Below are 16,350 nucleotides of genomic sequence, written 5' to 3' on the forward strand. Positions count from 1 at the left end.
CCTGCGCTCCCTGCGACCCCAAAGGGAATAAGCGGTAGAAAACGGATGGATGGATGGTGTGAATGTTGTCTGTCTCCACCGTGCTGCCTGCAATTGGAAATATGTATAGGATAGTTTAATTGGATCCATAAACCATAACATAATGCCAGCAAACCACAGAACCCTAAAGAGAAGTGAATAGATGTGTTAAGTGATAAGGCTAATAAAACTCAAAGGTTGGGAGTCCAATTCCCAGCTCACTTGTGATTTTGAACATAAAAATAATTTATCTTAAAAATGAACAACTCTGCAGTGGTGTGGTTTATGCAGCATGACATTTGCAAGGTTTTATAGGGTTTGGTTTGGGATCAAACAATTTTGCTTTCATGTATTTAAAACCATGGCCGTAACTACCATTGAGGACAGTGAGGTCATGTCCTCTGTCTTTTTTTTAAGTGATAAGAAAAAGATGATAGGACTGACAGCAAATATACTTTGTGTGGGACATCGCGTGCGCTGTACATCACCGTGCGGTGTATCATCTTCTCTCAGTATATAATCTTGGTCATGCACAGCTGAACCCGCTACAACGCAAGACAACAATCTAACACAATGAAGTCATTGTATTGCTCAAAGTAATATGATTTACTCTATATAGTGCTGGGAACGCCCATCATTTAAGCCTTTCAAATCTCCTCTTGGACCACCATTTTTTGACCTGGGTATTTGTCAAACCCTGTTTAAAAAGTAAAGAATTGTCAATTTCAACCCTGAACAAAGGTAAGGTTACATTTCAACTGTGAGAGTCAAACCTTATTGTTTGTTATAAATGACTTCTTATTATTAACAGTTTAATTTGTGTTTAGTTGACAGTATTGAAATCCTCCGGCCACAGACTAATGTAGTCCTGGGCCTGCTTTGTGTGGAAAGTGCTATGAAATAACTTTTGTTATGCGTTCGTATAATGTGAACACAATTGAACTGAACGTTTTACTTGGTTGACAATATTGCCTAATCATTATTGTGGTTTGGAACATTCTCCTCTGTGCTCGCAGGCATACAGCTTGAACGAATACAAGGAGTTGAAGCTAGATGTGAATCTGCAAGGCCTGGGACCTGACTACATGGCAGTTAAAAAGTGTGTAAGTAGCATCCCGTTTGATGACTCAATATTATATGGATTAGTACTGATCGTGGAGGGAGAAGTTCCTACCGGTCGTCGTTGTTGAATGTACCTGATCGAGGGGCATGCACTAAAAGAAAGTTTTCACTCAAACCATTCTTCCTGAAAGAAAGGGGCCCAGCTTTTCATGTACACTCAAAATAATAACACTGAATTATTAATCTTTAACAATATTACCCTTAATTAGGTCAGGCTTATTGCAAAAAAAAAAAAAAACCCCAACCAACTAAAATATACTGCAAATCAAAAACCTGACAAAAATTACATTTACACAGCAAAAAGTCCAGTGTTGAATTAACTCTCACAGAGTTGATTTTAACACTTTTTCAGGGTTTATATAGCTCCACACTCTCGAGAGTTAAATTAACACTTTCAAAATAGTTGAACATTTTACACTCTGCCAGAGTTCTTCCTTTAACTCACAAAACAGAGTTAAAATAACACTGAATGATTAGACAGATAACACTGCTCTGAGTTACTTTTCTATATTTAGGTAGTGTTAGTTTAACTCCATGAAGTGTCATTCATTGACATTAATATAATGTTAAAATAAATTATGCAAATGAATTCCAATGAACATTATCATTTTCAACAATCATTTATTTTTGCCACACAGTCATTAATACAGTTGACCTAAAACATAATGAATGAAGGTAAAATGTACAAAATTTCATCTGAAACATTAAATGAACTTTGGATATCAAATGGTTTGTGAAATTTAAGCTCAGACATTTTTATTATAAACCTTTGCTCACTTTGTGATACCCTGAATGCATGATAATGACAATCAAAATTATCTGTGAATAGCTTGATTATGATAAAAAAAATGTGGTCTTCAACCAAAAGTATATCACGTATCTGACAAAAGACTGGAATGTCTTCTTCCATTGCACTGCAAACAACAAGCCCAACTTTATATTCATCAAAATGTGCTTTGAAAAGTTCATCAAATGCCCCAAGGGAGCGGTTTGCCTGGCCTGGGATGAGATGCTTATCCATGGCGATGTAGAAGCTGTCGATCTTGCTCTTCTGACGGCCAACAGCGAGGAGGTATGGCTGCCGACCCTGCTGGTTGCGGAGATGCTCCTCCATACTGCAGCATGACTTAGGTTGAGATAAGGAAACTAAGTATTAGACACCAGAATATTGTGCTGCCACAAAAAAACAACATTATTAAAGTCATTATTCAAACATCCTCTCAATCTCAGTGCAAAGATAGGAATGAGTGTTAAGACTTAATTTAAGTTTCATTCACTTTTTAACTGCCTTCATTTTCACATGTGGCTAAGAACATGACACATGATAAGTAGTTATCACTTTCATAATATTACCTTATGAAAGACAACAAGTTTCTCAATGGCATCACATGCACTGATTTTTGGAGACTTCGGTCCTCCTGGTGGTGGTGGAAGGAGATGTATGAGCAACAACAGGGAGGCCATTTCATGGTCGTAAGCTGAGGACAAAGATTCACAAGAATTAACTCAAAAATTTTCAAATTTCCTCCATCTACTGTTCATATTTATTCCAAATATCAGATACATTTTCAGAGATACAGGAGATACTTTAAAACAAGAAAAACAAATAAAACTCACATGTTGCCTCATCACTTCCAATGGAACATTCTGCTGACTGTAACAAGCGCCGCAACTCTGGTGTTGAAGTAAGTCGCTTAGCCTCTTTTATGATGTTTGGTTTGAAGAACACATCCCACTTCTGAAGCAGCCTGGAGGATGTCTCATTATCAAATAGGAGAATGAAGTCTTGCTCCACCTTTAAGAAAGAAGATATTTAACTACCACCGAAGGAAATACTTTCAAATGTCAGGCTGCTCCAAACATCTCATTCCAAACTTACCAATCCTTTTGTATCCAAAAATCTTGGGAAGATGGAGAGGATATCAGCACTTGTACCTGGGTCATTAACAAGCTTCTGACGGTGCTGAAATGTCTCTCTCATCTTCTGGAGAATCACGGAATTGTCTGTGGTGTGGTTGAGCAAAGATACTGCCTCTTGACAAGCATCCCCATCAAGCTGACTGTCGACATTGACAATCCTTTGGAACTTTGGGCCTCCTGAAGAAAGGTTCAAAGAGCTACTTGGTGGCGCCTCAGATCCACGCCAAATTTTCCTTTGGACTGTTTTCAGACGCCAAGAAATGTATCCTGTGCTACTAGCAGCATCATAGAAGTGTTCCTGAAATGAAAAAAGATTAAATTCATTGTCATACTTTGTTCATGAGAAATCTCATAGAATTCATATCAGTGCTATGCACATAGCATCAGGGCCAAAAATTGCAATTATTGAAATAAATGTTGATGCAAGAATGACATGAAAATAGTCATATAAATAATACAAATAGGAATTACATAGCCTTTCTTGGTGTATGGATCCTTGAGAGACGGGAACAGTGTCACTATGCCAAGAGCATATTCCTCTCTGACTGCCTTAGTGGGGAGGTTTCTGATAGGAGATATCAAATTTTTAATCTAGATCCATGTAATGGCCATGTTGTTATCAAGCACAAAAAAATTGAATGTAAAAACATACATATCCATGACTATCAATCATGTGAGCCACCAGTATGTTGACCATTTGTCGTCTTGTGATATCTGTTAGGGTTTCTGTTGTTTGGTACTCCTGAAGTACTGCTTCACCGCCAGACTTGTCTTTTAACACAGCTTCAATCAACTGATAAAAAACAAAAACATGAAAATGCAAAATATGGTGATAAACAATTATTCTTGACACTCAAAAACTGTTTTAATGTGTAAAAAAACTCAAGAGAATCAAGCTTTGTTCAAACCTGTTTAGCTGATGTTGCATGATGCTTATTCTCTTTTTGCTGTCTCTTGTGAGGGATCTCATCCATGGTAAGAGTTCCACTTGAGTTGAAGCTAGAGTCAGAGATCTCAGATGCAGAGGACAAGGACAGGTCTGAAAATTCTAAAGGAATAAAAAAAAAAACATTTGATAATTTTATTCAGTAGTGTAGAGAGTGCCTGATAATACATGATTTTATATCTCACCCTGGCTTGAGAATATTGTCAGCACCACATTGCCTTGTCCAACCAGGTCGCTGAATATTTCCGCATCAACTTCTGTCCCTGTTGCATCCTTGTACATAATGCTTGCATCGGGTGGGAGGCAAAATCTCTCAATGACTGGAAAACAGTATGAGAAAATTGTGATTTATGTGCATTATGTGCAGTGTCATTTGTCTCACAGCAAATGACTGTTCTAGTTAGATGGAGTCATCCACTGCTGATTTTTTCCTTCAAGTAACCCTGACACTTCTTAAGTCCAAATTTAAAAGTTAAGTATTGGCTTTTCTCAGTTAACTGTTCTTGTGTATAAAATGCTTTACATTCTAGGTGGCGCACATGTTGAGTAAATTATCCCCATTTATAAAGGAATCTGCTTCAGGCATGTAAAGACTCCAGAGTATACAACATGAGGTTTTTAAAGAAAGTGGGTCTATTTTTAAACAGTTTTTAAGGCAAGATTAAGTAAATTGAAACACCTTTTTCATGGAATTGGAGAAAGTCAAACTGTCCCTCAACGTCATCCAGCTTCACATACTTCTGCTGTTGGTTGTACTTCACCTGGACCGGCATCTTCACTGAGACATGCAAAACATATATTAAAGAAAGTAAATATTTAAAGAAAACAGTTTAGAGGTCAATGTGTCACAGTAAAGGATAAGATTTGTTAATATTTTGCAGGGGCCTCTATCAATAATTTTCTTTTTCATTCCTAAATGATTGCTTTATAATATATATAGATGTGTGTATATATATATATATATATATATATATATATATATATATATATATATATATATATATATATATATATATATATATATATATTTATGTATACATGAGACAGAGAGAGGGAGAGAATTTTGAAAGGGATCACAATTGAATATTGTAATTAAAACTAAATGTTAGAGCAGTAACAGTAATTTCTACAACAGAAAAGTCACAATATACTCTGAACAATATCTCACTGGAAACAAGTCATTTTAATCATATTCCTGTTGTCACAACTTTGAATAATTTCAAAATAGGATTAAAAACACAGCAAAAAAGAAAAAAAAACATTTGTTATTCTTCCTGTCCTATCTCTTTCCTCCTTTCTCAGCTGTTTGTGTGGCAGTGAGGGCTGGTTGGCTCTGCCAGCAGAAACTTTTAACACAATCATTTCAGTGGCGAGTTATGGTTAACAGAAAGTATAAGGACAACGACTGCTAGATTGTTTGCTACAGCTTAAAGATGAGCTAGCATGCTGTGCCAGATGATAAATGAGAGATGGAGGAGCAAACGGATTAAAAAGTATTTCACATGTTTGCGCAGGTTTTACAGATGTTAATACTCAAGGAGGTTTTTCTTCACATACAGTACTTACAGTTAGATGTCGTCAAACTGATGTTACAGTTACTGTCATTTCACCGTAACCTCTGCTCTGCTGCTCACTGACGTGCGTGTGTTTCTGTGCCCTTGAGAACAGAGGAGAGGCTGCAGCTATATTAATTTGTACCAAATCAAGAAATAAACTAACAATCAGTTCTTACATTTATATATTCCTAGGTCAAGACAGATTCAGATGCTTGTAAAGGCCCTGGTATGAATTAAATACCAAATTAAATTAAATCTCATTTAATATTTAATACAATATGTCCATGACCCAGTGAATACCCTGATAATAAATAACACCAAAACTTTAAGAGTAGCAATAAATGAACCGGTAACTACTGAGCTTATCCCTACGCAGACAAAATTGGACAGGAGAAACATGTCTCCACAGGTTTTTGCAGTTTTTTGAAGTTTAGAGTGTGAGGGACAAAATAACAAAAGCCCCCACAACTGTTAGTTCCAGCCTGAAATAAGATTTTGTACGGTAAAAACTTTGTTTATCATGGCTTTGAGGAAGTGGCTTACTATCATTTTTAAAGTTTAAGTGACTTGCTACTACTGTCTGCTAGCTTAGAAATGCAAGCTAATAGCATGACCAATTTTGCTGTTCAGAACTGGTGACAAAAAAGCTTAGTTGCTAAAACACATATTCTCCATACATGTTTTATTGTACATGCTACATTTCACAGCATTAATTTGTAGCTGTTTCAGTAAATTTGATTAAATTGCACTTACCTTGTGGAACTGCACGAGAGAAGCGAAATGGTTCCTATTGTCTCTTTTCCCTCCAACTGAAGAAGTGAAATGCAGGGCGGGGCTTAATTGCATCTCAGCAGAGTTAAACTAACTCATGAGTGATCAACTCTGTCAAATAACTCAAGCACTGAACACTATTTAAATCAGAATGTGTTAAATTCACACTTTGGGAGTTGAAATTAACACGGAAATGTTTAACCCTGAAAATTCAACACTCCAATTTTTGCTGTGTACGTTCAATTGTGCCCTGCTAAAACAAATACTTGCAAACTGGATATATAGTAATAAATAAATACAAAATATGTTTATTTTTAAACTGTTGATAAAATAACTAGAGATACATCTTAACTTTAACAGCTGCACTTTGGTCATCATTTTTGCGCTTCAGAAACTTTTCTCTGACTTTTGCTGCAGTCTGCTTGTTTAATAATGTCATGCAATCAACTGACTGATTCATTACTGCCACAAGAGGTGAAATAGTGTATTACAACTGAATACAGCTGCGGCCCATACTGCCCACATCTGAGAAACTAATATTTTTTGGCAACCCTCTTGGGTGCACTTGCCCTAGGGCAGGAGTCGGCAACCCGAAATGTTGAAAGAGCCATATCGGGTCAAAAATAAAAAAAAAAAAAAACCCAAAAAACAATCTGTCTGGAGCTGCAAAAACTTAAGTATTTTCTCAGTGTTTTGATGAAGGCAATACATGATGTAAGTGTCTATATTAGCTATAACAGCCTACTGTCAATAGAATGTATTGCAGACTGACGTAAATCTTCATTGACAGAAATGTTGAAATGTAATATTTATTCTCCCTATTTTTACAACAATGGAAAACATTAGTAAAACGGAGGCTTCTCAGAGTGTGAAATAACTCCTGGAAATTACTGGCATAGATTGGCCAAAGGTATATATGCGTGTGTCCAAGTTAAAGGAAACGGCATGCTGCCTTCTTCTAATGGATTTATTACAATCTTTGCAAGCTTGGTAACGTTTGCTGTGGTCTGTAACACCACACAATCAACCATGAGAAATGTAGCCAATATTACATACAGATGATGTGTCATGAGACATGTAAATATAAATTAAATACACAGAGGAGATAAGTAAAGGAAATTAAATTAGCTCAAATATACCTACAAATGAGGCATAATGATGCAATATGTACATACAACTAGCCTAAATAGCATGTTAGCAGTGATTATGACTTTTGAGAAACTCGTGATTTAGGGCTATATAAGTCATTTTTAATTGATTGATTAGCTTAGAGTCATGCATTGACCAAATATGTATGATTAGCACCCCAACAAGTCAATAACATCAACAAAGCTCACCTTTGTGCATTCACGCACAACATAAAAAAGTTTGGTGGACAAAAAGAGACAAAGAAGGAGTGGCATAAAACATGTCTTTGTGTGTCAGCGTCAAGGAAAGTTGTACATGTAAACAAATTAAAGGCCGCCGAAATTAGAAGTACAAAACAGCTCGCCAAATACTCTCATCAGTGAATCATGTTTAATACAAACAGTGGGATTTCTAACAATTAAGAAGAATTGTGTCATGTTTGTTTTCATACAGAAACCATTTTAAAACAAAACATTTATTTTTTTTCCCCTCATATTTTTCCATTTTTATCCATTTTTGGAAAAGCTACAGGCGCTTATGATCTAGAGCCGCGGGTTGCCAAAACCTGCCTTAGGGGTAAGAAAAATAGTTTGGGTCCGGCACCGAGCTGTCAGGCTAGATTTGACCAATGTCTATGAGCATTCACTGACGAGAGGCAAATTGTCTTTTAAAGGGGCTATATCATGATTTTTTTTTTCTACATTTAAAACACTTCCTTGTGGTCTACATAACATGTCATGGTGGTGTTTTGGTCCAAATTTTCGTTACATTTAGTTTTACAAACCATCTTCAAGCTGCTTTCAGACTGTCTCTGCACCGTTTTATGGGCGGTCTTTGTTTTTATGTGCCGAAACCCTCCTCCAGGCCAATCGCGCTTCGACTGCATCCTCGTCAGCTATGTTGTACTTTTTAGCGCTTTCATGTCGAGTCTAATGACAGATACATGTAAGAAATATATGCTACTTTTTATTAGAAATCACAACAGCGGAATATTTAAGCATGAATGTACATGTACAAGCAAGTCTGCCGCAAAATAAGAGGACGGACGAAAATAAAGAACTTGTTGACGACAACTTTGGACTACACTTGAATTAAAATGGCGGATAGTGCTTCGGGTGAACCCTACATTATACTGAGATATCCGCTGACCTAACTACAATCATCTCAAATTCCAAATGGCTCATCATTTGGAGCAAGTTTAGGAGAAGACAAGATTGTTTTATAAATATCTTTGCTCTGCCTCCTTGGTTAAATTAAACATTTTTGGGACTTATGGAGACCCCAAATACACAAATACAAGTACCAACAGATAAGAAAAGTTTGGTCTGCATAATAGGATTTCTTTAAGACATGGGTCTCAAACGTACGGCCCGCGAACAGGTTTTATTTGGCCCGCGGGCTGAGTTTGCTAAATATAAAAATGAGCCGATATTTTTGAATGAAAGAAACTGCTGTTTTAAATGTGTCCACTGGGTGTCGCAATAACAATTCTTTGTATCTTTGTAGATTATGCTACATATGTAAAAAAAGAAAAACACATGTTAGTGCACCAGTTGAGGAAAATTAGCAAACTACATAAATAACATCTTGTAATTTGATTCTGATATCATTTTTTTATCTTAATAGATTGAAAATGAACACCATCATTTATTCAGAAAGTATACATAAAGACAAATAAACATAGAATATTATTATCCGCAACATGTAAGTGTAAAGAAAACACAACATTATGATTCATACATTTTCAGGATATGCTTGTTCTATTACTAAACAAAGAAAAGGATCTGAAGATGTCTTTATTTATAAATTATCATGCCGTGATTTTACCAGTCTGGCCCACTTGGGAGTAGATTTTTCCCCATGTGGCCCCCGATCTAAAATGAGTTTGACACCTCTGCTTTAAGACAAACTTAACAATCCTGTTGCTCTCCATTCAATGACCTGCGAGTAAATATTGATGTGTAGGATTAAAACACAACTCAATATAAAGAGTTTCCGCCACCACTGGCTAACAGGTCTGAAGATTTCTGACAAAATGATTCCATGCTATTCAGATATTTTCACACATAATACTTTAAGCAAAATTTTCTTAGTATGTAGTACATTTGCTGATGACCTTATACTTTAAAAAAATATAGCGCACAAATGACACAAAGAAAAAAAAAATCTGTTTTGTGGCTACACCCTGAAACCATTGTAGTATGCCCACTGACACTGTTTTCGGTTCCTCATTCAAAGGCCCCATGCTATTTCCTAGACACAATTACATTTACAAAGCAAATGAGCGTCCCTCTAAGAAGTTAAGTGCCCTTTGCTTCAATATATCTTTTGTTAATTCCCTGTTGTACAATGTGAGCATGTTTCAGTAATTTACTCTAAATTGAGGCCTGCAGCTCTCCAGGGCCAAGCCTCTTAGTGAATGATATGTGTAATTGTTGATAGGCCAACTGAATGGCTTACCGGGTTTGACAGAGATGCTTCTTTTCATTAATTGTCTTTTTCATCATTTGCTTGTGAATGTCTCTTATTTTATTCCTTACCATCCTTTGACCATTGCCAGGCTGAGAAGATGAAACAACAGAAGCAGTATTCAAATGTGGTCCGTGAGAGGAACAAAAACCTCAGTAAAATACCTTTCATAATGCCCAAGGATCCAGTAGTCAAAGACAAGAGAATTGCCAGGATTAAGGTGTGTATTGTTTTTTTTGTGTCTGAGTGCATCTGGAAAGTATTCACAGCGCTTCACTTTTTCCACATTTTGTCACAGACTTATTACTCAAACGTCTACACAAAGTCCTAGAAAAAGGTTCCGCAGCATCTGTAGAAGAACCCGCAGGTTCTGTAACAGCTTCTTCCCTTAGGCCATAAGACTCTTGAACGCATCGTAATAATAATACCCTCAAATCCCACCAAAAACAGATTAACTCGCTGGAATATAAAGAGAATATAATATACATCCATAAACGTGGATGCATATGCAAAAGTGCAATATATTTATCTGTACAGTAATATATTTATTTATATCTGCACCTTATTGCTCTTTTGTCTTGCACCACAACGAGCTAATGCAACAAAATGTAATTATTTTCTGTACTGTAAAGTTCAAATTTGAATGACAATAAAAGGAAGTCTAAGTCTGTCTAATAATGATATTGTGAAAAAGGTTTATTTTTCAAACATTTATAAATTAATTAAAAAAAAAAATATTACTTCAGTACTTTGTTGATGCACCTTTGGCAGCAATTACAGCTTCAAGTCTTTTTGAATATGATGCCGCAAATTTGGCACACCTACCTTTGGGCAGTTTCGCCCATTCCTCTTTGCAGCAACTCTCAAGCTCCAGTGTTGGTTTTCATCCTGAATCTCTCTGTACATTTGCTGCATTGATATTTCCCTCCGTTCTGAATACTGTATTTTTTGGATTATAAGTCGCAGTTTTTTTCATAGTTTGGCCGGGGGACTTATGTGTGAAATTATTGACACACAACCGTAAAATATGAAATAGTATTATTTATCTCATTCGCGGAAGAGATGGCGAAAATGTCAGCAATCGTCACACACACGTCAACCAATAATAATTTGGCGGGGAAGGGTCATGGCAGAAGTGCATTGTGGGTCATGGGATGCTAACTGCTAAATGCTACTGCCGTAGCTATTAAAATGGATCATTTCATTGTTGGCGGTAACTTATAAAAACTGAGAAGGGCTGAACAAAAATGGCATCGACAGGGAAATTATGTACTGCAGATTACAAGCTTGACGTAGTGAAATATGCAGCATAAAACGACAAGAGGAAGCGGCGCATACTTGTGGAGTTGGTAGAGTTGTTTAGAAGCGACATCAGGGAAGAAGATTTCATGGGATTTATCGATTAGGAGTGACAGATTGTTTGGTAAACGTATAGCATGTTCTATATGTTATAGTTATTTGAATGACTCTTACCATAATATGTTACGTTAACATACCAGGCACCTTCTCAGTTGGTTATTTATGCGTCATATAACGTACACTTATTCAGCCTGTTGTTCACTATTCTTTATTTATTTTAAATTGCCTTTAATATGTCTATTTTTGGTGTTGAATTTTATCAAATAAGTTTCCCCCAAAAATGCGACTTATACTCCAGTGCGACGTATGCATGTTTTTTTCCTTCTTTATTATGCATTTTCGGCCGGTGCGACGTGTACGGTAAAAATACGGTAGTCTCCCAGTTCCTACCACTGAAAAACACCTCCACAGCATGCTGCTGCCACCACCATGCTTTACTGTAGGGATGGTGAGGAGCGGTGCCTGGTTTCCTTCAAATATGACACCGGGCATTCACGCCAACGAGTTCAATCTTTGTCTTATCAGACCAGTGAATTTACTTTCTCATGGTCTGAGAGTATTTCAGGTGCATTTTGCCAAACTTTTTGCTTAGAAATGGCTTCTTTCAGGCCACTATACCATACAGGCCGGATTGGCGGATTGCTACAGACATGATTGTGCATTTGGGAGGTTCTCCTCTCCCACAGAGAATAGCTGTAGCTCTGAAAAAGTGACCATCAAGTGCTTGTTCACCTCCCTGACAAGACTAAGATGAATGCAACAAAGTACAGAGACATCCTGGATGAAAAACCAACGCTTCCGATCTCACCTAATGGTGCTTGACAGGTGCTGCAAAGAGGAATGGGTGAAACTACCCACAGTTAGGTGTGACAAGCTTGTGGCATTGTATTCAAAGACTTGAGGCTTTAATTTCTGATAAAGGTACATCAACAAAGTATTGAGCAAAAGCTGTGAATATTTATGTAAAGGTGTGTTTTTATTTGTTTGTTTGAATAAAAAACAAAAAAAAACTTTTCACATAGTCGTTATGGGATATTGTCTGTAGAATTGTGTGGACAAAATGTATTTTCACATTTTTGGAATAAGGCTATAACATATGTAAATAAAAAGTGGAGGACTGAATACTTTCCCTGTGCGCTTTATACTCTAACAGTCTCATAAAAAAAAGTATGTGATCACAATGTGGAGAAAAACTTATCCAGAAAACATTTGAGATGATATGGTTCCATTGGCTGTAGTGTCAGTGTAAATTAGTACAAGGTTTAGCTCTGCTGATGATGGGATTTCGGAGGGGTGGGCCTTCATTGTGATTGTCATGCCTTGTATGCTTCAGGCATTTTACTCAGTGTTCCCGTTTGCCCTAGTTTTGGTGGCAATGTTTTTGTGAAATTTGGAAAGAACAGTCTTGAGGTTGGTATGATTAAAGTCCCAAGCAGTCAATTCAGTTGCCTACTAATTGCAGCACACAGATTTCCCATGGCTACCTTAGCACTAAAACTGGGGTGGGTATAAACTATTGTGAAGAACACCTCAGATCACTCCCTAGGGAGCTTGTATGGTCTGCATTTGAGCATCAAAAATTCAAGTTCAGGACAACAAAGTCCCTCAAATAACGGTGGTGTCTGTACACCTGTTGCTAGAAATGTACACACTACGGATGCACCAAAGTTAACATTCTTTGCTCAACTCAAAAATGAGGAAACCAAGGCCAAAAATGGAAACACCGACACAAATTATTAAGTCACTTATTATTACCATTACATTCATGACTATGATCGTGTACTTACCTCACTAAAATCAAGGCAATTGCACAAATTAATATTTCCCTCAACAAATAAAGATCGGCTATGCATAGTCTGGCAGCAGGGACAGGAGGACAGTGTCATCACCATATTTCTGATGGATGTGTGGATCTGCAGTCATCGGTGTAGATTAGATGAACGGCAACGTTGAAAGCACACAACCTTGCGGGGAGTCAGTTGAGGTGTGTTATATGTCGGAGAAAATGTTGTTTACATACACTGAGGAAATCCAGGAAATACAGCATGAGCTGGTCGTTCAAGTGGAAATAAGACGAGAGTTTTGTTAGCCAGGACGTGAGGTTGAATGCTAAGGACAAGTCTCCAAAAAAGAGTCTGGCCTATGTATTACGGATTTGCAAATGTTCATGGATGGTATTAATGATGTATTTGTTGGCATCGAGCAGGCATGCTAATCGCTAAGCTAGCCACTTAGCTGGAAACAACACAAGAAATAAGTGCATAGTAAACTTTAAGAAGTCTAGGTGGAACCACTTCATGGCAGAATGTAAACAACATAATCTGGAATGTAAATAATGGTTGAAAGTAGCCTTGTGAGGAATTCAGAGTAAATATTTGACCCTGTTTGTTAAATACTCAAAAATCGAGGACCCGGAATCAGAACCATCCATCCATTAATCCAGTTTGTACCTCTTGTCCCTTTCGGGGTCCCGGGGGGTGCTGGAGCCTATCTCAGAATCGTCCAAATTCAAATGATGGGAATTTTAATTATTGTTTGAAATTTAGTACTGAATGTTAAAATGTTTGTATTTTGACAATAGCTATATAAATATGCTGATCATAAAGTCGCATTACCTTGTTGGATATCAATGTTTAAGTGTAATAGTTGTGGATAATTATGGATTCATAAGAAACTCTGCATGTTGTGATGTTTCTCTGTGTCACTCTAAGGCTTTGGAGTATGCTAAGACCATAGCTAAGCCACTCGTTCAGCCACAGTCAAAATCAAGTCGCAATCAACAGTCAGGAGGGTCTACCGGACACACTACTTCCTTCAAAGACTGGGACATTGCACAACTGGCCACAGTGGATCTTCTGATGAAACGCCACCAAGAAGAAAAGGATGCAGTCTTCAGAAAAGTGCAAGCTACTTGAGGTCATCTGCAAATCATCTTCTCGAAGACAAGCTGGAGTTAGTTATGGCTGCAATTAACACCTAATGAATGTAAAGGGGTTTTTGATCCCTTGTCCCCCACAGAAAGACATGACAAGTTCATAACTTTATGGTAGGTGTATTTTACAGACACAATATTAACAGAATCTTATGATTTTAATTGTATTGGGTCTGGTTATATATGTATTTGATCCTCCTGCAACCACAATAATTCTAGAATTGCATGAAGCACTAAAATTTGTCCTGTCCCTTCAGCTAGGAACTCCAAAAGAAGAGCATTTAAGACAATAGTCCGATCCCCTCACTTGGGAGCTTCTTGCAATATCTCACTTTGGAATAAGGATAATTCTAAGAAAATTGTGTGAGCTGTCCAAAATTACCATCATTTCCACTACATTTTTCCACAGGCTTGAACCATGCGCTTTATACAATGCTGCAGCTAATTTATGGATTTTTCCGCGTTAACGAGCTTCACATGCCACCAATTAATTTAGCCTCGTCACATCAGACAAATAAAACTGCTCACATTGAATCAAACTGACTGACACAATCATTCAGTCAGCCATTTAGCGTTATGGACTCACCGTCGTTATAGAGACACGTTGAAATGCTTGAAGACTATTGTCATGGCCGTTGAAAAAGGAAACAGCCGCCGCACGGAACTGAAAACCGCCACCACTAAACGACTGCCACGCACCAAAGAAGATGACTTCAGGTGACTGTAAGCCAAGTTAAAGACACTGTATTGTGTAAAATTTGTGAATCAATCAATCAATCAATCAATTTTTATTTATATAGCCCTAAATCACAAATGTCTCAAAGGACTGTACAAAACATTACGACTACGACATCCTCGGAAGAACCCACAAAAGGGCAAGAAAAACTCACACCCAGTGGGCAGGGAGAATTCACATCAAGTGGGACGCCAGTGACAATGCTGACTATGAGAAACCTTGGAGAGGACCTCAAATGTGGGCAACCCCCCCCTCTAGGGGACCGAAAGCAATGGATGTCGAGTGGGTCTAACATGATACTGCGAAAGTTCAATCCATAGTGGCTCCAACACAGCCGCGAGAGTTCAGTTCAAAGCGGATCCAAGACAGCAGCGAGAGTCCCGTCCACAGGAAACCATCCCAAGCGTAAGCGGATCAGCAGCGTAGAGATGTCCCCAACCGATACACAGGCGAGCGGTCCATCCTGGGTCCCGACGAGCGGTCCATCCTGGGTCCCGACGAGCGGTCCATCCTGGGTCTCGACTCTGGACAGCCAGTACTTCATCCATGGTCATCGGACCGGACCCCCTCCACAAGGGAGGGGGGGGGGGACATAGGAGAAAAAAGAAAAGAAGCGGCAGATCAACTGGTCTAAAAAGGAGGTCTATTTAAAGGCTAAAGTATACAGATGAGTTTTAAGGTGAGACTTAAATGCTTCTACTGAGGTAGCATCTCGAACTGTTCCCGGGAAGGCAATGAACACAAACGCTTGTGTGGATTGTTTCAATGAGTACACCTACTTCTGCCAATATATGTACAGTCTAAAAAAGAGGTGGATGTGGATCATATTTAGGTGCGCTCTGAAGCTCGTAAATTTGATGAGTGAGAGCTGAGACAACTGTCACCATAAACATTGTGGGTAACTGAACAAATTAAACATTTGGTTTGATAAAAACAGACTTGTTTTTTTTTTTAAGCAAAGCTAAAATGCTTGAATTTGGTATGAATAGAAAGAACACAAACACAAATATATATATAATATGGATATTGACAGGGTTAATTAAGTATTTTTTTTGGGGGGGGTGGTATAAATTAAGCTGAAAACACATAAAAAATATAACGAAGTGTGAAGATATATATCAATACTGATAAAACAAAACACATTTCGGACCAAAAATTATTCTGTATTTTTTAACTATTGTCTGGTCTTACCATTTCTGAATTATTGTGTTGACATATGGGGAAATAGTTACAAAAATACAGTTTTTCACAAATTGTATGCTGAAGGAGGTCGGCTAGGATAATCTAAGTTGTCGGGTATTTGAGAAAATACAAATAATTTATTCCCAAGATTACAAACATTACAAACATAGTAATAAATACTTATATTGTACAACACCTTTCCGGATACACA

General features: G+C 37.6%; 2 protein-coding genes across 2 annotated transcripts in view; one reads left to right on the plus strand and one right to left on the minus strand.

Moving 5' to 3' along the window:
- Window positions 1-15,859, plus strand: part of jhy (junctional cadherin complex regulator) — a 93,625-nt gene extending 77,766 nt beyond the window's left edge. Inside the window, exons 8-10 of the mRNA XM_061898032.1 lie at window positions 1,035-1,121; window positions 10,022-10,150; window positions 14,001-15,859. Of these exons, the coding sequence (XP_061754016.1) occupies window positions 1,035-1,121; window positions 10,022-10,150; window positions 14,001-14,204 (420 nt within the window). The 3' untranslated portion in view covers window positions 14,205-15,859. The remainder of the gene's footprint in view (window positions 1-1,034; window positions 1,122-10,021; window positions 10,151-14,000) is intronic.
- LOC133550630 (uncharacterized) lies at window positions 3,005-4,779 on the minus strand. Its single transcript, XM_061896556.1, has 5 exons — window positions 4,686-4,779; window positions 4,192-4,326; window positions 3,969-4,108; window positions 3,532-3,651; window positions 3,005-3,358 (listed from the first exon to the last, which is right to left on the minus strand). Exons 1-5 carry the CDS (start codon window positions 4,777-4,779, stop codon window positions 3,005-3,007), a joined length of 843 nt encoding a protein of 280 aa, XP_061752540.1.
- Window positions 15,860-16,350: the final 491 nt, after the last annotated feature.

The sequence above is a fragment of the Nerophis ophidion genome, linkage group LG04 (genome assembly GCF_033978795.1).
Source record: "Nerophis ophidion isolate RoL-2023_Sa linkage group LG04, RoL_Noph_v1.0, whole genome shotgun sequence".
Classification (NCBI taxonomy): domain Eukaryota; kingdom Metazoa; phylum Chordata; class Actinopteri; order Syngnathiformes; family Syngnathidae; genus Nerophis; species Nerophis ophidion.

Coding starts and splice junctions, on each gene's coding strand:
- LOC133550630 (XM_061896556.1), bottom strand. CDS start 4,779: ATGCCGGTCCAGGTGAAGTACAACCAACAGCAGAAGTATGTGAAGCTG. Junction 4,327..4,685: donor TCTCCAATTCCATGAAAAAG/GTGTTTCAATTT, acceptor ACTGTTTTCCAG/TCATTGAGAGATTTTGCCTC. Junction 4,109..4,191: donor GACAATATTCTCAAGCCAGG/GTGAGATATAAA, acceptor TTATTCCTTTAG/AATTTTCAGACCTGTCCTTG.